The 22,549-nt window shown below is 48.8% G+C and overlaps 1 protein-coding gene across 2 annotated transcripts in view; it reads left to right on the forward strand.

The window, feature by feature from the left end:
• The window catches only part of LOC116938373 (methylmalonyl-CoA mutase, mitochondrial), a 76,023-nt gene extending 53,903 nt beyond the window's left edge, over positions 1 to 22,120 (forward strand). For both annotated transcript variants that reach the window (XM_076058390.1, XM_076058391.1), the window contains exons 8-12: positions 4,735 to 4,983; positions 11,060 to 11,171; positions 14,299 to 14,414; positions 15,462 to 15,574; positions 21,960 to 22,120. In XM_076058390.1, coding sequence (XP_075914505.1) covers positions 4,735 to 4,983; positions 11,060 to 11,171; positions 14,299 to 14,414; positions 15,462 to 15,574; positions 21,960 to 22,095 — 726 coding nt within the window. In that variant the 3' untranslated portion in view covers positions 22,096 to 22,120. The remainder of the gene's footprint in view (positions 1 to 4,734; positions 4,984 to 11,059; positions 11,172 to 14,298; positions 14,415 to 15,461; positions 15,575 to 21,959) is intronic.
• Positions 22,121 to 22,549: the final 429 nt, after the last annotated feature.

Consider the following 22,549-nt stretch of genomic DNA (forward strand, 5'->3'; position numbering starts at 1 on the left):
CACAGAGACTCACTCAGAGACTCACACACACACTCACTCACTCACACAGAGACTCACTCACACAGAGACTAACACAGAGACTAACACACACACTCACACAGAGACTCACACACACAGAGAGACACACACAGAGACACAGAGACACAGAGACACAGAGAGATACACAGAGAGACACACAGAGAGACACAGAGACACACAGAGACTCACACAGAGACTCACTCACACAGAGACTCACACACAGAGACTCACACTCACACAGAGACTCACACAGAGACTCACTCACACACACAGAGACTAACACTCACACACAGAGACTCACACAGAGACTCACTCACTCAGAGACTCACACAGAGACTAACACACACACAGAGACTCACACTAACACAGAGACTCACACAGAGACTCACACAGAGACTAACACAGAGACTAACACAGAGACTCAACCCCAACCCCAGGACCCGTTCAACAACGTCGTGCGGACCACGGTAGAGGCCTTGGCCGCCGTCTTTGGAGGCACCCAGTCGCTCCACACCAACTCACTCACTCAGAGACTCACTCACTCAGAGACTCACTCACTCAGAGACTCACTCACACAGAGACTCACTCACACAGAGACTCACTCACTCAGAGACTTACTCACTCAGAGACTCACTCACTCAGAGACTCACTCACACAGAGACTCACTCACACAGAGACTCACTCACTCAGAGACTCACTCACTCAGAGACTCACTCACACACACACTAACACACACACTCACACAGAGACTCACTCACACACACACAGAGACTCACACACACAGAGACTAACACAGAGACTCACACAGAGACTCACTCACACAGAGACTCTCACACACACACAGAGACTCACACACTCACACAGAGACTCACACAGAGACTCACTCACACACACAGAGACACACACTAACACAGAGACTCACTCACTCAGAGACTCACTCAGAGACTCACACAGAGACTCACTCACTCACACAGAGACTCACTCACTCAGAGACTCACTCACTCAGAGACTCACACACTCAGAGACTCACACACTCAGAGACTCACACACACACACACAGAGACTCACTCACACACACAGAGACTCACACACACAGAGACTAACACAGAGACTAACACACTCACACACACAGAGACTCACACACACAGAGACTAACACAGAGACTAACACACTCACACACACAGAGACTCACACACACAGAGACTCACACACACACAGAGACTAACACAGAGACTAACACACTCACACACACAGAGACTCACACACACAGAGACTCACACAGAGACTCACACAGAGACTCACTCACACAGAGACTCACTCACACACACAGAGACTAACACAGAGACTAACACACTCACACACACAGAGACTCACACACACAGAGACTAACACAGAGACTCAACCCCAACCCCAGGACCCGTTCAACAACGTCGTGCGGACCACGGTAGAGGCCTTGGCCGCCGTCTTTGGAGGCACCCAGTCGCTCCACACCAACTCACTCACTCAGAGACTCACACACACAGAGACTCACTCACACAGAGACTCACTCAGAGACTCACTCAGAGACTCACTCACACAGAGACTCACTCAGAGACTCACTCAGAGACTCACACAGAGACTAACACACAGAGACACACACAGAGACTCACTCACACAGAGACTCACTCAGAGACTCACTCACACACACAGAGACTAACACAGAGACTCACTCACACACACAGAGACTCACTCACACAGAGACTCACTCACACAGAGACTCACTCACACACACAGAGACTAACACAGAGACTAACACACACAGACATACAGAGACACTCACACACACACACAGAGATTAACACACACACACACAGACTCACTCACACAGAGACTCACACAGAGACTCACTCACACACAGAGACTCACTCACACACACACAGAGACTCACTCACACACACAGAGACTCACACACACAGAGACTAACACAGAGACTAACACACTCACACACACAGAGACTCACTCACACATAGACTAACACAGAGACTCAACCCCAACCCCAGGACCCGTTCAACAACGTCGTGCGGACCACGGTAGAGGCCTTGGCCGCTGTCTTTGGAGGCACCCAGTCGCTCCACACCAACTCACTCACTCAGAGACTCACTCACACACACGGAGACTCACTCACACAGAGACTCACACAGAGACTAACACTCACACTCACTCACACACACAGAGACTCACACAGAGACTAACACACACACAGAGACTCACACAGAGACTCACTCACACACACAGAGACTCACACAGAGACTAACACAGAGACTAACACAGAGACTCTCACACTCACTCAGAGACTCACACTAACACACACACAGAGACTCACACAGAGACTAACACAGAGACTAACACAGAGACTAACACAGAGACTCAACCCCAACCCCAGGACCCGTTCAACAACGTCGTGCGGACCACGGTAGAGGCCTTGGCCGCCGTCTTTGGAGGCACCCAGTCGCTCCACACCAACTCACTCACTCAGAGACTCACTCAGAGACTCACACAGAGACTTACTCACACATAGAATAACACACACACTCACACACACACACACAGACTCACTCACACATAGACTAACACACACACTCACACAGAGGCTCATTCACACACACACAGAGACTCATTCACACACACACAGAGACTCACACACACAGACACTAACACAGAGACTAACACTCACACAGAGACTAACACAGAGACTCACACACACACACACAGAGACTCACACAGAGACTCACTCACACACACACAGAGACTCACACTAACACAGAGACTAACACAGAGACTCAACCCCAACCCCAGGACCCGTTCAACAACGTCGTGCGGACCACGGTGGAGGCCTTGGCCGCCGTCTTTGGAGGCACCCAGTCGCTCCACACCAACTCACTCACTCAGAGACTCACTCACACACACGGAGACTCACTCACACACACACACACTCACACACACAGAGACTCACACAGAGACTCACACAGAGACTCACACAGAGACTAACACAGAGACTCACACAGAGACTCACTCACTCAGAGACTCACTCACACAGAGACTAACACAGAGACTCACACAGAGACTCACACAGAGACTAACACAGAGACTCACACAGAGACTCACTCACTCAGAGACTCACTCACACAGAGACTCACTCACACAGAGACTCACACAGAGACTAACACAGAGACTCACACAGAGACTCACTCACTCAGAGACTCACTCACACAGAGACTCACTCACACAGAGACTCACTCACACACACACACACACAGAGACTCACTCACTCACACAGAGACTCACACAGAGACTCTCACACTCACACAGAGACTCACACTAACACACAGAGACTCACTCACACACAGACTCACTCACACACACACAGAGACTCACTCACACAGAGACTAACACACACACAGAGACTCACACAGAGACTCTCACACACACAGAGACTCACTCACACTAACACAGAGACTCAACCCCAACCCCAGGACCCGTTCAACAACGTCGTGCGTACCACGGTAGAGGCCTTGGCCGCCGTCTTTGGAGGCACCCAGTCGCTCCACACCAACTCACTCACTCAGAGACTCACTCACACACACACACACAGACTCACTCACACATAGACTAACACACACACTCACACAGAGGCTCATTCACACACACACAGAGACTCATTCACACTCACTCAGAGACTCACTCACACACACACACACAGACTCACTCACACACAGAGACTAACACAGAGACTAACACATACAGAGACTCACACACTCACACAGAGACTCACACAGAGACTCACTCACACAGAGACTCACACTCACAGACAGAGACTCACTCACACAGAGACTCACTCACACACACAGAGACTAACACAGAGACTCACACAGAGACTCACTCACACACACAGAGACTAACACTCACACACAGAGACTCACACAGAGACTCACTCACTCAGAGACTCACACAGAGACTCACACACACACACTAACACAGAGACTCACACACACACACAGAGACTCACACAGAGACACACACAGAGACTCACTCACACAGAGACTCACTCACTCAGAGACTCACACACTCAGAGACTCACTCACACACAGAGACTCACACACACTCACACAGAGACTAACACAGAGACTCAACCCCAACCCCAGGACCCGTTCAACAACGTCGTGCGGACCACGGTAGAGGCCTTGGCCGCCGTCTTTGGAGGCACCCAGTCGCTCCACACCAACTCACTCACACAGAGACTCACACAGAGACTCACTCACACAGAGACTAACACAGAGACTCACTCACACAGAGACTCACTCACTCAGAGACTCACTCACACAGAGACTTACTCACACAGAGACTCACTCACACAGAGACTTACTCACACAGAGACTCACTCACACAGAGACTTACTCACACACACAGAGACTCACTCACTCAGAGACTCACTCACACAGAGACTCACTCACTCAGAGACTCACTCACTCAGAGACTCACACACTCAGAGACTCACACACTCAGAGACTCACACACACACACACAGAGACTCACTCACACACACAGAGACTCACACACACAGAGACTCACACAGAGACTCACACTCACAGAGACTCACACTCACACACACACACAGAGACTCTCACACACACACAGACTCACTCACACACTAACACAGAGACTCAACCCCAACCCCAGGACCCGTTCAACAACGTCGTGCGGACCACGGTAGAGGCCTTGGCCGCCGTCTTTGGAGGCACCCAGTCGCTCCACACCAACGCCTATGACGAAGCGCTGGGGTTGCCCACGGAGCGGAGTGCCCGCATCGCCCGCAACACCCAGCTGGTGCTGCAGCATGAGGCCGGGGTGGGCAAGGTCGCCGACCCCTGGGGAGGATCCTACCTCATGGAGGCCCTCACGGGCGAAGTCTACGGGGCCGCCCGCACGGTGAGGCTCGCGCACGGTTACACGGGCAGCTAGACAGGTGGCTAGACAGCTACACAGGTAGCTACACAGGTAGCTACACAGCTACACACACAGCTACACAGGTAGCTAGACAGGTAGCTACACAGGTAGATACACGGGCAGCTAGACAGGTAGCTAGACAGCTACATAGCCAGCTACACACACAGCTACACAGCTACACACACAGCTACACAGGTGGCTAGACAGGTAGATACACAGGTAGATACACAGGTGGCTAGACAGGTAGCTAGACAGCTACATAGCCAGCTACACACACAGCTACACAGCTATACACACAGCTACACAGGCAGCTAGACAGGTAGCTACACAGGTAGATACACGGGCAGCTAGACAGGTAGCTAGACAGCTACATAGCCAGCTACACACACAGCTACACAGCTATACACACAGCTACACAGGCAGCTAGACAGGTAGCTACACAGGTAGATACACGGGCAGCTAGACAGGTAGCTAGACAGCTACATAGCCAGCTACACACACAGCTACACAGCTACACACACAGCTACACAGGCAGCTAGACAGGTAGCTACACAGGTAGATACACGGGCAGCTAGACAGGTAGCTAGACAGCTACATAGCCAGCTACACACACAGCTACACAGCTATACACACAGCTACACAGGTGGCTAGACAGGTAGATACACAGGTAGATACACAGGTGGCTAGACAGGTAGCTAGACAGGTAGATACACAGGTGGCTAGACAGGTAGATACACAGGTAGATACACAGCCAGCTACACACACAGCTACACAGCTACACACACAGCTACACACACAGCTACACACACAGCTACACACACAGCTACACACACAGCTACACAGCTACACAGGTAGCTACACACACAGCTACACACACAGCTACACAGCTACACACACAGCTACACACACAGCTACACACACAGCTACACACACAGCTACACACACAGCTACACAGCTACACAGGTAGCTACACACACAGCTACACACACAGCTACACAGCTACACACACAGCTACACACACAGCTACACACACAGCTACACAGCTACACACACAGCTACACACACAGCTACACACACAGCTACACACACAGCTGCACAGCTACACACACAGCTACACACACAGCTACACACACAGCTACACAGCTACACACACAGCTACACACACAGCTACACACACAGCTACACACACAGCTACACACACAGCTACACACACAGCTACACACACAGCTACACAGGTAGCTACACACACAGCTACACACACAGCTACACACACAGCTACACACACAGCTACACACACAGCTACACAGGTAGATACACAGGTGGTGACACAGCTACACAGCTACACACACAGCTACACAGGTGGCTACACAGGTGGCTACACAGCTACACAGCTACACACACAGCTACACAGGTAGATAGACAGGTGGCTATACAGGTAGATACACAGGTGGCTACACAGGTGGTGACACAGCTACACAGCTACACACACAGCTACACACACAGCTAAACACACAGCTACACACACAGCTACACAGGTAGCTATACAGGTAGCTATACAGGTAGCTACACAGCTACACACACAGCTACACAGGTAGCTACACAGGTAGATACACAGGTAGATACACAGCTACACAGCTACACACACAGCTACACACACAGCTACACAGGTAGCTACACAGGTAGATACACAGGTAGATACACAGGTAGATACACAGGTGGTGACACAGCTACACAGCTACACACACAGCTACACACACAGCTACACAGGTAGCTACACACACAGCTACACACACAGCTACACAGGTAGCTACACAGGTAGATACACAGGTAGATACACAGGTGGTGACACAGCTACACAGGTAGATACACACACAGCTACACAGCTACACACACAGCTACACAGGTAGCTAGACAGGTAGCTACACAGGTAGATACACGGGCAGCTAGACAGGTAGCTAGACAGCTACATAGCCAGCTACACACACAGCTACACAGCTATACACACAGCTACACAGGCAGCTAGACAGGTAGCTACACAGGTAGATACACGGGCAGCTAGACAGGTAGCTAGACAGCTACATAGCCAGCTACACACACAGCTACACAGCTACACACACAGCTACACAGGCAGCTAGACAGGTAGCTACACAGGTAGATACACGGGCAGCTAGACAGGTAGCTAGACAGCTACATAGCCAGCTACACACACAGCTACACAGCTATACACACAGCTACACAGGTGGCTAGACAGGTAGATACACAGGTAGATACACAGGTGGCTAGACAGGTAGCTAGACAGGTAGATACACAGGTGGCTAGACAGGTAGATACACAGGTAGATACACAGCCAGCTACACACACAGCTACACAGCTACACACACAGCTACACACACAGCTACACACACAGCTACACACACAGCTACACACACAGCTACACAGCTACACAGGTAGCTACACACACAGCTACACACACAGCTACACAGCTACACACACAGCTACACACACAGCTACACACACAGCTACACACACAGCTACACACACAGCTACACAGCTACACAGGTAGCTACACACACAGCTACACACACAGCTACACAGCTACACACACAGCTACACACACAGCTACACACACAGCTACACAGCTACACACACAGCTACACACACAGCTACACACACAGCTACACACACAGCTGCACAGCTACACACACAGCTACACACACAGCTACACACACAGCTACACAGCTACACACACAGCTACACACACAGCTACACACACAGCTACACAGCTACACACACAGCTACACACACAGCTACACACACAGCTACACAGGTAGCTACACACACAGCTACACACACAGCTACACACACAGCTACACACACAGCTACACACACAGCTACACAGGTAGATACACAGGTGGTGACACAGCTACACAGCTACACACACAGCTACACAGGTGGCTACACAGGTGGCTACACAGCTACACACACAGCTACACAGGTAGATAGACAGGTGGCTATACAGGTAGATACACAGGTGGCTACACAGGTGGTGACACAGCTACACAGCTACACACACAGCTACACACACAGCTAAACACACAGCTACACACACAGCTACACAGGTAGCTATACAGGTAGCTATACAGGTAGCTACACAGCTACACACACAGCTACACAGGTAGCTACACAGGTAGATACACAGGTAGATACACAGCTACACAGCTACACACACAGCTACACACACAGCTACACAGGTAGCTACACAGGTAGATACACAGGTAGATACACAGGTAGATACACAGGTGGTGACACAGCTACACAGCTACACACACAGCTACACACACAGCTACACAGGTAGCTACACACACAGCTACACACACAGCTACACAGGTAGCTACACAGGTAGATACACAGGTAGATACACAGGTGGTGACACAGCTACACAGCTACACACACAGCTACACAGGTGACTATACAGGTAGCTATACAGGTAGATACACAGGTGGCTACACAGGTAGCTAGACAGGTAGATACACAGGTGGCTAGACAGGTAGCTAGACAGGTAGATACACAGCTACACAGCTACACACACAGCTACACAGGTAGCTACACAGGTAGATACACAGGTAGCTATACAGGTGGCTAGACAGGTAGATACACAGGTGGTGACACAGCTACACAGCTACACACACAGCTACACACACAGCTACACAGCTACACACACAGCTACACAGGTAGCTATACAGGTGACTATACAGGTAGCTATACAGGTAGATAGACAGGTAGATACACAGCTACACACACAGCTACACAGGTAGCTACACGGGCAGCTAGACAGGTAGCTAGACAGCTACATAGCCAGCTGCACACACAGCTACACCGCTATACACACAGCTACACAGGCAGCTAGACAGGTAGCTACACAGGTAGATACACAGGTAGCTAGACAGGTAGATACACAGGTAGATACACAGGTGGTGACACAACTACACAGCTACACACACAGCTATACAGGTAGCTACACAGGTGACTACACAGCCAGCTACACAGGTAGCTATACAGGTAGATACACAGCTACACAGGTAGATACACAGCTACACAGGTAGATACACAGGTGGCTACACAGGTAGCTACACAGGTAGATACACAGGTGGCTAGACAGCTACACACACAGCTACACACACAGCTACACACACAGCTACACACAGCTACACAGGTAGCTACACAGGTAGATACACAGGTAGCTAGACAGCCAGCTACACAGGTAGCTACACAGGTAGATACACAGGTGGCTAGACAGCTACACACACAGCTACACAGGTAGCTACACAGGTAGCTACACACACAGCTACACAGGTAGCTATACAGGTAGATACACAGGTAGCTACACAGCTACACAGGTAGCTGCACAGCCAGATAGACAGCCAGCTACACAGGTAGCTACACAGGTAGCTAGACAGGTAGCTAGACAGGTAGATACATAGGTAGATACACAGGTACATACACAGCCAGCTACACACACAGCTACACACACAGCTACACACACAGCTACACAGGTAGCTACACACACAGCTACACAGGTAGCTACACAGGTAGCTACACAGATAGATACACAGGTAGCTATACAGCTACACACACAGCTACACACACAGCTACACAGCTACACACACAGCTACACACACAGCTACACAGGTAGCTATACAGGTAGATACACAGCTACACAGGTAGATACACAGGTAGATACACAGGTGGCTAGACAGGTGGCTATACAGGTGGCTACACAGGTAGCTAGACAGGTAGCTAGACAGCCAGCTACACAGGTAGCTATACAGCTACACACACAGCTACACACACAGCTACACAGCTACACACACAGCTACACAGGTAGCTATACAGGTAGCTACAGGGCCGCTCGCTCGGTGAGACTCGCGCACGGCCGGCTACACGGGCAGATACACAGGTAGCTACACAGCCAGCTACACAGCCAGCTACACAGGTAGTTACACAGGTAGATAGACAGCCAGCTACACAGGTAGCTACACAGCCAGCTACACAGGTACCTAGACAGGTAGCTAGACGGCCAGCTACACGGCCAGCTACACGGCCAGCTACCCAGCTACCTACACAGCCAGCTACACAGCCAGCTACACAGGCAGCTACCCAGCCAGCTACACAGCCAGCTACACAGCCAGCTACCCTGTTAGCTACCCAGCTACACAGCCAGCTACCCAGCTACCTACCCAGCCAGCTACACAGCCAGCTACCCAGCCAGCTACCCAGCTACACAGCCAGCTACCCAGCTACCTACACAGCTACCTACACAGCCAGCGACCCTGTTAGCTACACAGGTAGCTATCCAGCTACCCAGCCAGCTACACAGCCAGCTACCCAGCTAGCTACACAGCTACACAGCCAGCTACACAGGTACCTACACAGCCAGCTACACAGCTACACAGCCAGCTACACAGCCAGCCAGCCAGCTACACAGCTACCTACCCAGCCAGCTACCCAGTTAGCTACACAGCTACACAGCCAGCTACCCAGCCAGCTACCCAGCTACACAGCCAGCTACCCAGCTACACAGCCAGCTACCCAGCTACCTACACAGCTACCTACACAGCCAGCTACCCTGTCAGCTACACAGGTAGCTATCCAGCTACACAGCCAGCTACCCAGCCAGCTACCCTGTTAGCTACACAGCTACCCAGCTATCTACACAGCCAGCTACCCAGCTACCTACACAGCCAGCTACCCAGTTAGCTACACAGCTAGCTACCCAGTTAGCTACACAGCTACACAGCCAGCTACCCAGCTACCCAGTTAGCTACACAGCCAGCTACCCAGCTACCTACACAGCTAGCTACCCAGCCAGCTAGCCAGCTACCCAGCTACACAGCCAGCTACACACACAGCTACCCACTTAGCTACACAGCTACCTACCCAGCTACCCAGCCAGCTACACACACAGCTACCCACTTAGCTACACAGCTACCTACCCAGCTACACAGCTACACAGCCAGCTACCCTGCTAGCTATTCCCCTGCGTGTGCCGTTGGCGCAGATAATCGAGGAGGTGGAGGAGTTGGGAGGCATGGCCCGTGCCGTCGCCCTCGGCATCCCCAAGCTCAAGATCGAGGAAGCTGCCGCCAGGAGGCAGGCTCGCATCGACTCCGGTAGGCCTCAGGGCCCGCTAGGCCTCAGGGCCCGCTAGGCCTCGCCCGCTAGGCCTCAGGGCCAAGGGCTTAGACTCCGTTAGGCCTCGCCCGCTAGGCCTCAGGGCCCAGTCTTAGATTCTGTAGGCCTCGCCCGCTAGGCCTCAGGGCCCGGGCTTAGAATTAGGCCTCGCCCACTAGGCCTCGCCCGCTAGGCCTCAGGGCCCAGGGCTAAGACCCCGATAGGCCTCGCCCGCTAGGCCTCGTCCGCTAGGCCTCAGGGCCCAGGCTTAGACTCCGCTAGGCCTCGCCCGCTAGGCCTCAGGGCCCAGGGCTTAGACTTCACGAGGCCTCGCCCGCGGGGGACAGGCTTTGGACCTAGCTTAGGCCTCATTCTAGGTGAGGGGTAAGGCTTAGGGCCTAGCTTCAGTGCTGTTTCTCTCCCCGTGTCTCTCTCTCCCCGTGTCTCTCTCTCCCCGTGTCTCTGTCCCCGTGTCTCTCTCCCCGTGTCTCTCTCCCCCCGTGTCTCTCTCCCCGTGTCCCTCTCCGTGTCTCTCTCTCCCCGTGTCTCTCTCTCCCCGTGTCTCTCTCCCCGTGTCTCTCTCTCCCCGTGTCTCTCTCTCCCCGTGTCTCTCTCTCCCCGTGTCTCTCTCCCCGTGTCTCTCTGTCCCCGTGTCTCTCTCTCTCCCCGTGTCTCTCTCTCCCCGTGTCCCTCTCCGTGTCTCTCCCCGTGTCTCTCTCTCCCCGTGTCTCTCTCCCCGTGTCTCTCTGTCCCCGTGTCTCTCTCCCCGTGTCTCTCTCTCCCCGTGTCCCTCTCCGTGTCTCTCCCCGTGTCTCTCTCTCCCCGTGTCTCTCTCTGTCCCCGTGTCTCTCTCTGTCCCCGTGTCTCTCTCTCTCCCCGTGTGTCTCTCTCACCCCGTGTCTCTATCTCCCCGTGTCTCTCTCCCCGTGTCTCTCTCTCCCCGTGTCTCTCTCTCCGTGTCTCTCCCCCTCACCGTGTCTCCCTCCCCGTGTCTCTCTCCCCCCGTGTGTGTCTCTCTCCCCGTGTCTCTCTCTCCCCGTGTCTCTCTCTCCCCGTGTCTCTCTCTCCCCGTGTCTCTCTCTGTCCCCGTGTGTCTCTCTCTCCCCGTGTGTCTCTCTCACCCCGTGTCTCTCTCTCTCCCCGTGTGTCTCTCTCTCTCTCCCCGTGTCTCTCTCTCGCTGTGTCTCTCTCTCTCTCCCCGTGTGTCTCTCTCTCTCCCCGTGTCTCTCTCTCTCCCCGTGTCTCTCTCTGTCCCCGTGTCTCTCTCCCCGTGTCTCTCTCTCCCCGTGTCTCCCTCCCCGTGTCTCTCTCCCCGTGTGTCTCTCTCTCCCCGTGTCTCTCTCTCCCCGTGTCTCTCTCCCCCCGTGTCTCTCTCTCCCTGTGTGTCTCTCTCACCCCGTGTCTCTGTCTCCGTGTGTCTCTCTCTGTCCCCGTGTGTCTCTCTCTCCCCCCGTGTCTCTCCCCATGTCTCTCTCTCTCCCCGTGTCTCTCTCTCCCCGTGTCTCTCTCTCTCTCCCCGTGTCTCTCTCTCCCCGTGTCTCTCTCTCCCCGTGTCTCTCTCTCTCCCCGTGTCTCTCTCTCCGTGTCTCTCTCTCTGTCCCCGTGTCTCTCTCTCTCCCCGTGTCTCTCTCTCCCCGTGTCTCTCTCTCCCTGTGTGTCTCTCTCCCCGTGTCTCTCTCCCCGTGTCTCTCTCTCCCCGTGTCTCTCTCCCCCCGTGTCTCTCTCTCCCTGTGTGTCTCTCTCTCCCCGTGTCTCTCTCTCTCCCCGTGTCTCTCTCTGTCCCCGTGTCTCTCTCCCCGTGTCTCTCTCTCCCCGTGTCTCCCTCCCCGTGTCTCTCTCCCCGTGTGTCTCTCTCACCCCGTGTCTCTCTCTCCCCGTGTCTCTCTCTCACCGTGTCTCTCTCTATCCCCGTGTCTCTCTCTGTCCCCGTGTGTCTCTCTGTCCCTGTGTCTCTGTCCCCGTGTCTCTCTCCCCCCGTGTCTCTCCCCGTGTCTCTCTCTCACCCCGTGTCTCTCTCTGTCCCCGTGTCTCTCTCTCTCCCCGTGTGTCTCTCTCTGTCCCCGTGTGTCTCTCTGTCCCCGTGTGTCTCTCTGTCCCCGTGTCTCTCTCCCCGTGTGTCTCTCTCTCCCCGTGTCTCTCTCTCCCCGTGTCTCTCTCCCCCCGTGTCTCTCTCTCCCCCCGTGTGTCTCTCTCACCCCGTGTCTCTGTCCCCGTGTGTCTCTCTCTGTCCCCGTGTGTCTCTCTCTCCCCGTGTCTCTCTCTCCCCGTGTCTCTCTCTCCCTGTGTGTCTCTCTCCCCGTGTCTCTCTCCCCGTGTCTCTCTCTCCCCGTGTCTCTCTCCCCCCGTGTCTCTCTCTCCCTGTGTGTCTCTCTCTCCCCGTGTCTCTCTCTCTCCCCGTGTCTCTCTCTGTCCCCGTGTCTCTCTCCCCGTGTCTCTCTCTCCCCGTGTCTCCCTCCCCGTGTCTCTCTCCCCGTGTGTCTCTCTCACCCCGTGTCTCTCTCTCCCCGTGTCTCTCTCTCACCGTGTCTCTCTCTATCCCCGTGTCTCTCTCTGTCCCCGTGTGTCTCTCTGTCCCTGTGTCTCTGTCCCCGTGTCTCTCTCCCCCCGTGTCTCTCCCCGTGTCTCTCTCTCACCCCGTGTCTCTCTCTGTCCCCGTGTCTCTCTCTCTCCCCGTGTGTCTCTCTCTGTCCCCGTGTGTCTCTCTGTCCCCGTGTGTCTCTCTGTCCCCGTGTCTCTCTCTCTCTCCCCGTGTCTCTCTCTGTCCCCGTGTGTCTCTCTCTCCCCGTGTGTCTCTCTCACCCCGTGTCTCTATCTCCCCGTGTCTCTATCTCCCCGTGTCTCTCTCCCCGTGTCTTTCTCTCTCCCCGTGTGTCTCTCGCTGTCCCCGTGTGTCTCTCTCTCCCCGTGTCTCTCTCCCCGTGTGTTTCTCTCACCCCGTGTCTCTCTCTCCCCGTGTGTCTCTCCCCGTGTGTCTCTCTCCCCCCGTGTCTCTCCCCGTGTCTCTCTCTCTCCCCGTGTCTCTCCCCGTGTCTCTCCCCGTGTCTCTCTCCCCGTGTCTCTCTCTCTCCCCGTGTGTCTCTCTCTCTCTGTCCCCGTGTGTCTCTCTCTGTCCCCGTGTCTCTCTAGGACTGGAGGTGATTGTGGGAGTGAATCGCTATCGGATGGAGAAGGAGGAGCCCATGGAGATTCTGTCTATTGACAACTCAGCCGTGCGAGCAAAGCAGCTGGCCAAGCTGAAGAAGGTGTTCGTGTTGTTGTTGTTCATGTTGTTGTTGTTGTTAATGTTGTTATTAATGTTCATGTTGTTGTTGATGTTGATGTTGTTGTTGATGGTGTTGTTGTTGTTGATGGTGTTCATGTTGTTGTTGTTGTTGTTCATGTTGTTGTTGATGGTGATGTTGTTGTTGATGATGTTGTTGTTCATGTTGTTGTTGTTGTTATTGTTGTTGATGGTGTTGATGTTGTTGATGTTGATGATGATGTTGTTGATGTTGATGTTGTTCATGTTGTTATTGTTGTTGATGGTGTTGTTGTTCATGTTGTTCATGTTGTTGTTGTTGATGTTGTTCATGTTGTTGTTGATGTTGTTCATGTTGTTGTTGATGGTGATGTTGTTGTTGATGATGTTGTTGTTGATGTTGTTGTTGTTATTGTTGTTGATGGTGTTGATGTTGTTGATGTTGATGATGATGTTGTTGTTGTTGTTGTTCATGTTGTTGTTGTTGATGTTGTTCATGTTGTTGTTGTTGATGTTGTTCATGTTGTTGTTGATGTTGTTGTTGTTGTTGATGATGTTGTTGATGATGTTGTTGTTGATGATGTTGTTATTAATGTTGATGTTGTTGATGTTGTTGTTGATGTTGTTAATGTTCATGTTGTTGATGTTGATGTTGTTGATGTTGTTGTTGATGGTGTTGTTCATGTTGTTGTTGTTGATGTTGTTGTTGTTGATGTTGTTGATGTTGTTGTTGTTGATGTTGTTCATGTTGTTGTTGTTGTTGATGTTGTTGTTCATGTTGTTGTTGTTGATGTTGTTGATGTTGTTGTTGTTGTTGATGTTGTTGATGATGTTGTTAATGTTGTTGTTTATGTTGTTGTTGATGTTGATGATGTTGTTGATGATGTTGATGTTGTTGATGATGATGTTATTAATGTTGATGTTGTTGATGTTGTTGATGTTGTTGTTGATGATGTTGTTGATGTTGTTGTTATTAATGTTGATGTTGTTGATGTTGTTGATGTTGTTGATGATGTTGTTGTTGTTGTTGATGTTGTTGTTGTTGACGCAGGTGAAGGAGAGTCGTGATCCGGCTGCGGTGTCCTCAGCCCTGCTCCGACTCCGTGAATCTGCCGCAAGCGACGAAAACCTTGTAGCATCAGCTGTGGAGGCCGCCCGCTGCAGGTGACTTGTCTCGCTCTTATCTCTCTCTCTTATCTCTCTCTCTTATCTCTCTCTCTTATCTCTCTCTCTTATCTCTCTCTTAACTCTCTCTTATCTCTCTCTTTTAACTCTCTCTTAACTCTCTCTTATCTCTCTTTTAACTCTCTCTTAACTCTCTCTTATCTCTCTCTTGTGTCTGTCTTGTCTCTGTCTTAACTCTATCTTGTCTCTCTCTTAACTCTCTCTTATCTCTCTCTTAACTCTCTCTTAACTCTCTCTCTTATCTCTCTCTTATCTCTCTCTCTTAACTCTCTCTCTTGTGTCTGTCTTGTCTCTGTCTTGTCTCTGTCTTAACTCTATCTTATCTCTCTCTTATCTCTCTCTTATCTCTCTCTGTTAACTCTCTCTTATCTCTCTCTTAACTCTCTCTCTCTTAACTCTCTCTCTTGTCTCTCTCTTATCTCTCTCTCTTATCTCTCTCTTATCTCTCTCTTATCTCTCTCTTTTAACTCTCTCTTAACTCTCTCTTAACTCTCTCTCTTGTGTCTGTCTTGTCTCTCTCTTGTCTCTCTCTTATCTCTCTCTCTTATCTCTCTCTTATCTCTCTCTTAACTCTCTCTTATCTCTCTCTCTTGTGTCTGTCTTGTCTCTGTCTTGTGTCTCTGTCTTATCTCTCTCTTATCTCTCTCTCTTAACTCTCTCTTATCTCTCTCTTATCTCTCTCTCTTGTCTCTCTCTTATCTCTCTCTTGTCTCTCTCTCTTAACTCTCTCTTAACTCTCTCTTAACTCTCTCTCTTGTGTCTGTCTTGTCTCTGTCTTAACTCTATCTTATCTCTCTCTTATCTCTCTCTTGTGTCTTTCTTATCTCTCTCTTGTGTCTTTCTTATCTCTCTCTCTTATCTCTCTCTTAACTCTCTCTTATCTCTCTCTCTTATCTCTCTCTTAACTCTCTCTTTTAACTCTCTCTTGTCTCTCTCTTGTGTCTTTCTTGTCTCTCTCTTGTGTCTTTCTTGTCTCTCTCTTGTCTCTCTCTTAACTCTCTCTTATCTCTCTCTTTTAACTCTCTCTCTTAACTCTCTCTTAACTCTCTCTCTTATCTCTCTCTCTTAACTCTCTCTTTTAACTCTCTCTTATCTCTCTCTTATCTCTCTCTTATCTCTCTCTTAACTCTCTCTTAACTCTCTCTCTTAACTCTCTCTTAACTCTCTCTTAACTCTCTCTTAACTCTCTCTCTTGTGTCTGTCTTGTCTCTGTCTTAACTCTCTCTTATCTCTCTCTTGTCTCTCTCTTATCTCTCTCTTTTAACTCTCTTTTAACTCTCTCTCTTAACTCTCTCTTAACTCTCTCTCTTGTGTCTGTCTTGTCTCTGTCTTAACTCTATCTTATCTCTCTCTTATCTCTCTCTTATCTCTCTCTTAACTCTCTCTCTTAACTCTCTCTTAACTCTCTCTTATCTCTCTCTTAACTCTCTCTGTTGTGTCTGTCTTGTCTCTGTCTTATCTCTCTCTTAACTCTCTCTTGTCTCTCTCTTGTGTCTTTCTTATCTCTCTCTTATCTCTCTCTTATCTCTCTCTCTTATCTCTCTCTTATCTCTCTCTTATCTCTCTCTTGTCTCTCTCTTGTGTCTTTCTTATCTCTCTCTTATCTCTCTCTTATCTCTCTCTCTTATCTCTCTCTTATCTCTCTCTTATCTCTCTCTCTTAACTCTCTCTTAACTCTCTCTCTTGTGTCTGTCTTGTCTCTGTCTTAACTCTATCTTATCTCTCTCTTATCTCTCTCTTATCTCTCTCTTATCTCTCTCTTATCTCTCTCTTAACTCTCTCTTTTAACTCTCTCTTAACTCTCTCTTTTAACTCTCTCTTGTCTCTCTCTTGTGTCTTTCTTGTCTCTCTCTTGTGTCTTTCTTGTCTCTCTCTTGTCTCTCTCTTTTAACTCTCTCTTAACTCTCTCTTAACTCTCTCTTGTGTCTGTCTTGTCTCTCTCTTATCTCTCTCTTAACTCTCTCTTATCTCTCTCTTAACTCTCTCTCTCTTAACTCTCTCTCTTGTCTCTCTCTTGTGTCTCTGTCTTGTGTCTCTCTTGTGTCTCTGTCTTATCTCTCTCTTATCTCTCTCTTATCTCTCTCTTATCTCTCTCTTATCTCTCTCTTATCTCTCTCTTCTCTCTCTCTTAACTCTCTCTCTTAACTCTCTCTTTTAACTCTCTCTTATCTCTCTCTTAACTCTATCTTATCTCTCTCTTATCTCTCTCTTATCTCTCTCTTATCTCTCTCTTAACTCTCTCTTGTCTCTCTCTCGTGTCTCTGTCTTGTCTCTCTCTTGTGTCTCTGTCTTATCTCTCTCTTATCTCTCTCTTATCTCTCTCTTATCTCTCTCTTATCTCTCTCTTATCTCTCTCTTCTCTCTCTCTTAACTCTCTCTCTTAACTCTCTCTTTTAACTCTCTCTTATCTCTCTCTTAACTCTATCTTATCTCTCTCTTATCTCTCTCTTATCTCTCTCTTATCTCTCTCTTAACTCTCTCTTGTCTCTCTCTCGTGTCTCTGTCTTGTCTCTCTCTTGTGTCTCTGTCTTATCTCTCTCTTATCTCTCTCTTATCTCTCTCTTATCTCTCTCTTATCTCTCTCTTATCTCTCTCTTAACTCTCTCTCTTAACTCTCTCTTAACTCTCTTAACTCTCCCTTAACTCTCTCTTAACTCTCTCTTGTGTCTCTGTCTTGTCTCTCTCTTGTCTCTCTCCTATCTCTCTCTTATCTCTCTCTTGTCTCTCTCTTATCTCTCTCTTATCTCTCTCTTATCTCTCTCTTTTAACTCTCTCTTATCTCTCTTATCTCTCTCTTTTAACTCTCTCTCTTGTCCCTCTCTCTTGTCTCTCTTGTCTCTCTCTTATCTCTCTCTTAACTCTCTCTTTTAACTCTTTTATCTCTCTCTTAACTCTCTCTTAACTCTCTCTTGTATCTCTGTCTTGTCTCTCTTATCTCTCTCTTATCTCTCTCTCTTAACTCTCTCTTTTAACTCTCTCTTAACTCTCTCTTTTAACTCTCTCTTGTCTCTCTCTTGTGTCTTTCTTGTCTCTCTCTTGTGTCTTTCTTGTCTCTCTCTTGTCTCTCTCTTTTAACTCTCTCTTAACTCTCTCTTAACTCTCTCTTGTGTCTGTCTTGTCTCTCTCTTATCTCTCTCTTAACTCTCTCTTATCTCTCTCTTAACTCTCTCTCTCTTAACTCTCTCTCTTGTCTCTCTCTTGTGTCTCTGTCTTGTGTCTCTCTTGTGTCTCTGTCTTATCTCTCTCTTATCTCTCTCTTATCTCTCTCTTATCTCTCTCTTATCTCTCTCTTATCTCTCTCTTCTCTCTCTCTTAACTCTCTCTCTTAACTCTCTCTTTTAACTCTCTCTTATCTCTCTCTTAACTCTATCTTATCTCTCTCTTATCTCTCTCTTATCTCTCTCTTATCTCTCTCTTAACTCTCTCTTGTCTCTCTCTCGTGTCTCTGTCTTGTCTCTCTCTTGTGTCTCTGTCTTATCTCTCTCTTATCTCTCTCTTATCTCTCTCTTATCTCTCTCTTATCTCTCTCTTAACTCTCTCTCTTAACTCTCTCTCTCTTAACTCTCCCTTAACTCTCTCTTAACTCTCTCTTGTGTCTCTGTCTTGTCTCTCTCTTGTCTCTCTCCTATCTCTCTCTTATCTCTCTCTTGTCTCTCTCTTATCTCTCTCTTATCTCTCTCTTATCTCTCTCTTTTAACTCTCTCTTATCTCTCTTATCTCTCTCTTTTAACTCTCTCTCTTGTCTCTCTCTCTTGTCTCTCTTGTCTCTCTCTTATCTCTCTCTTAACTCTCTCTTTTAACTCTTTTATCTCTCTCTTAACTCTCTCTTAACTCTCTCTTGTATCTCTGTCTTGTCTCTCTTATCTCTCTCTTATCTCTCTCTTATCTCTCTCTTATCTCTCTCTTAACTCTCTCTTATCTCTCTCTTATCTCTCTCTTATCTCTCTCTTATCTCTCTCTCTTATCTCTCTCTTGTCTCTCTCTTGTGTCTTTCTTGTCTCTCTCTTATCTCTCTCTCTTATCTCTCTCTTATCTCTCTCTCTTGTGTCTGTCTTGTCTCTGTCTTATCTCTCTCTCTTGTGTCTGTCTTGTCTCTGTCTTGTGTCTCTGTCTTATCTCTCTCTTATCTCTCTCTTATCTCTCTCTCGTGTCTCTGTCTTGTCTCTCTCTTGTCTCTCTCTTAACTCTCTCTCTTAACTCTCTCTTATCTCTCTCTTATCTCTCTCTCGTGTCTCTGTCTTGTCTCTCTCTTGTCTCTCTCTTAACTCTCTCTCTTAACTCTCTCTTAACTCTCTCTTTTAACTCTCTCTTGTCTCTCTCTTATCTCTCTCTCTTATCTCTCTCTCTTAACTCTCTCTTTTAACTCTCTCTTAACTCTCTCTTTTAACTCTCTCTTGTCTCTCTCTCGTGTCTCTGTCTTGTCTCTCTCTTATCTCTCTCTTATCTCTCTCTTATCTCTCTCTTATCTCTCTCTCTTAACTCTCTCTTAACTCTCTCTTTTAACTCTCTTATCTCTCTCTTATCTCTCTCTTATCTCTCTCTTAACTCTCTCTTGTGTCTCTCTTGTCTCTCTCTTGTGTCTCTGTCTTGTCTCTCTCTTATCTCTCTCTCTTATCTCTCTCTTATCTCTCTCTTATCTCTCTCTTATCTCTCTCTCTCTCTTAACTCTCTCTTATCTCTCTCTTATCTCTCTCTCTTATCTCTCTCTTATCTCTCTCTTATCTCTCTCTCTTAACTCTCTCTTGTCTCTCTCTCGTGTCTCTGTCTTGTCTCTCTCTTGTGTCTCTGTCTTATCTCTCTCTTATCTCTCTCTCTTAACTCTCTCTCTTGTGTCTGTCTTGTCTCTGTCTTAACTCTATCTTATCTCTCTCTTATCTCTCTCTTATCTCTCTCTCTTATCTCTCTCTTAACTCTCTCTTAACTCTCTCTTAACTCTCTCTCTTGTGTCTGTCTTGTCTCTGTCTTATCTCTCTCTCTTAACTCTCTCTTATCTCTCTCTTAACTCTCTCTCTCTTAACTCTCTCTCTTGTCTCTCTCTTGTGTCTCTGTCTTGTGTCTCTCTTGTGTCTCTGTCTTATCTCTCTCTTATCTCTCTCTTATCTCTCTCTTATCTCTCTCTTATCTCTCTCTTATCTCTCTCTTCTCTCTCTCTTAACTCTCTCTCTTAACTCTCTCTTTTAACTCTCTCTTAACTCTCTCTTAACTCTCTCTTTTAACTCTCTCTTAACTCTCTCTTAACTCTCTCTCTTGTGTCTGTCTTGTCTCTGTCTTAACTCTATCTTATCTCTCTCTTATCTCTCTCTTATCTCTCTCTTGTCTCTCTCTTGTGTCTTTCTTATCTCTCTCTTATCTTTCTCTTATCTCTCTCTCTTATCTCTCTCTCTTAACTCTCTCTTTTAACTCTCTCTTGTCTCTCTCTTGTGTCTTTCTTGTCTCTCTCTTGTGTCTTTCTTGTCTCTCTCTTGTCTCTCTCTTAACTCTCTCTTATCTCTCTCTTTTAACTCTCTCTTAACTCTCTCTTAACTCTCTCTCTTATCTCTCTCTCTTAACTCTCTCTTTTAACTCTCTCTTATCTCTCTCTTATCTCTCTCTTTTAACTCTCTCTTAACTCTCTCTTAACTCTCTCTCTTATCTCTCTCTCTTAACTCTCTCTTTTAACTCTCTCTTATCTCTCTCTTATCTCTCTCTTATCTCTCTCTTAACTCTCTTAACTCTCTCTTAACTCTCTCTCTTAACTCTCTCTCTTAACTCTCTCTTGTCTCTCTCTCTTGTCTCTCTTATCTCTCTCTTAACTCTCTCTTAACTCTCTCTTATCTCTCTCTCTTATCTCTCTCTTATCTCTCTCTTATCTCTCTCTTATCTCTCTCTTAACTCTCTCTTATCTCTCTCTTATCTCTCTCTTATCTCTCTCTTATCTCTCTCTTAACTCTCTCTTATCTCTCTCTTATCTCTCTCTTAACTCTCTCTTATCTCTCTCTTATCTCTCTCTTTTAACTCTCTCTTAACTCTCTCTTATCTCTCTCTTGTCTCTCTCTTATCTCTCCCTTATCTCTCTCTTATCTCTCTCTTGTGTCTCTCTTAACTCTCTCTTATCTCTCTCTTATCTCTCTCTTATCTCTCTCTTATCTCTCCCTTGTCTCTCTCTTATCTCTCTCTTATCTCTCTCTTATCTCTCCCTTGTCTCTCCCTTATCTCTCCCTTGTCTCTCTCTTATCTCTCCCTTGTCTCTCTCTTATCTCTCCCCTATCTCTCTCTTATCTCTCTTAACTCTACCTTGTCTCTCCCTTAACTCTCTCTTATCTCTCCCTTGTCTCTCCCTTATCTCTCCCTTATCTCTCTCCCTTGTCTCTCCCTGTGCCTGTAGGTGCACTGTGGGGGAGATTTCTGATGCTTTGCGTGCCGTGTTTGGGGAGCACGTCCCCAGCACTCGGCTGGTTAGCGGAGCTTACCGTAGTGAGTATGGTGCCAGTGAGGAGGTGGACGCAGTGGTGAGGAGGTGAGTGGGTGGGTGAGGAGGTGAGTGAGTGAGGGGGTGAGTGGGTGGGTGGGTGAGTGGGTGAGTGAGTGAGTGGGTGGGTGAGTGAGTGAGTGAGTGGGTGGGTGAGTGAGTGAGTGGGTGAGTGAGTGGGTGAGTGACTGAGTGGGTGGGTGTCTAGCTGTCTAGCTGTGTAGCTGTGTGTCTAGCTGTGTAGCTGTGTGTCTAGCTGTGTAGCTGTGTAGCTGGCTGTGTGTCTAGCTGTGTAGCTGTGTAGCTAGCTGTGTGTCTAGCTGTCTAGCTGTGTAGCTGTGTCTAGCTGTGTAGCTGTGTAGCTGGCCGTGTTTGGGGAGCACGTCCCCAGCACTCGGCTGGTTAGCGGAGCTTACCGTAGTGAGTATGGTGCCAGTGAGGAGGTGGACGCAGTGGTGAGGAGGTGAGTGGGTGGGTGAGGAGGTGAGTGGGTGGGTGAGGGGGTG

This window comes from Petromyzon marinus, assembly GCF_048934315.1.
Source record: "Petromyzon marinus isolate PM22_M1 ecotype Great Lakes invasive population chromosome 73 unlocalized genomic scaffold, UKy_Petmar_22M1.pri1.0 chr73_unloc.2, whole genome shotgun sequence".
Classification (NCBI taxonomy): domain Eukaryota; kingdom Metazoa; phylum Chordata; class Hyperoartia; order Petromyzontiformes; family Petromyzontidae; genus Petromyzon; species Petromyzon marinus.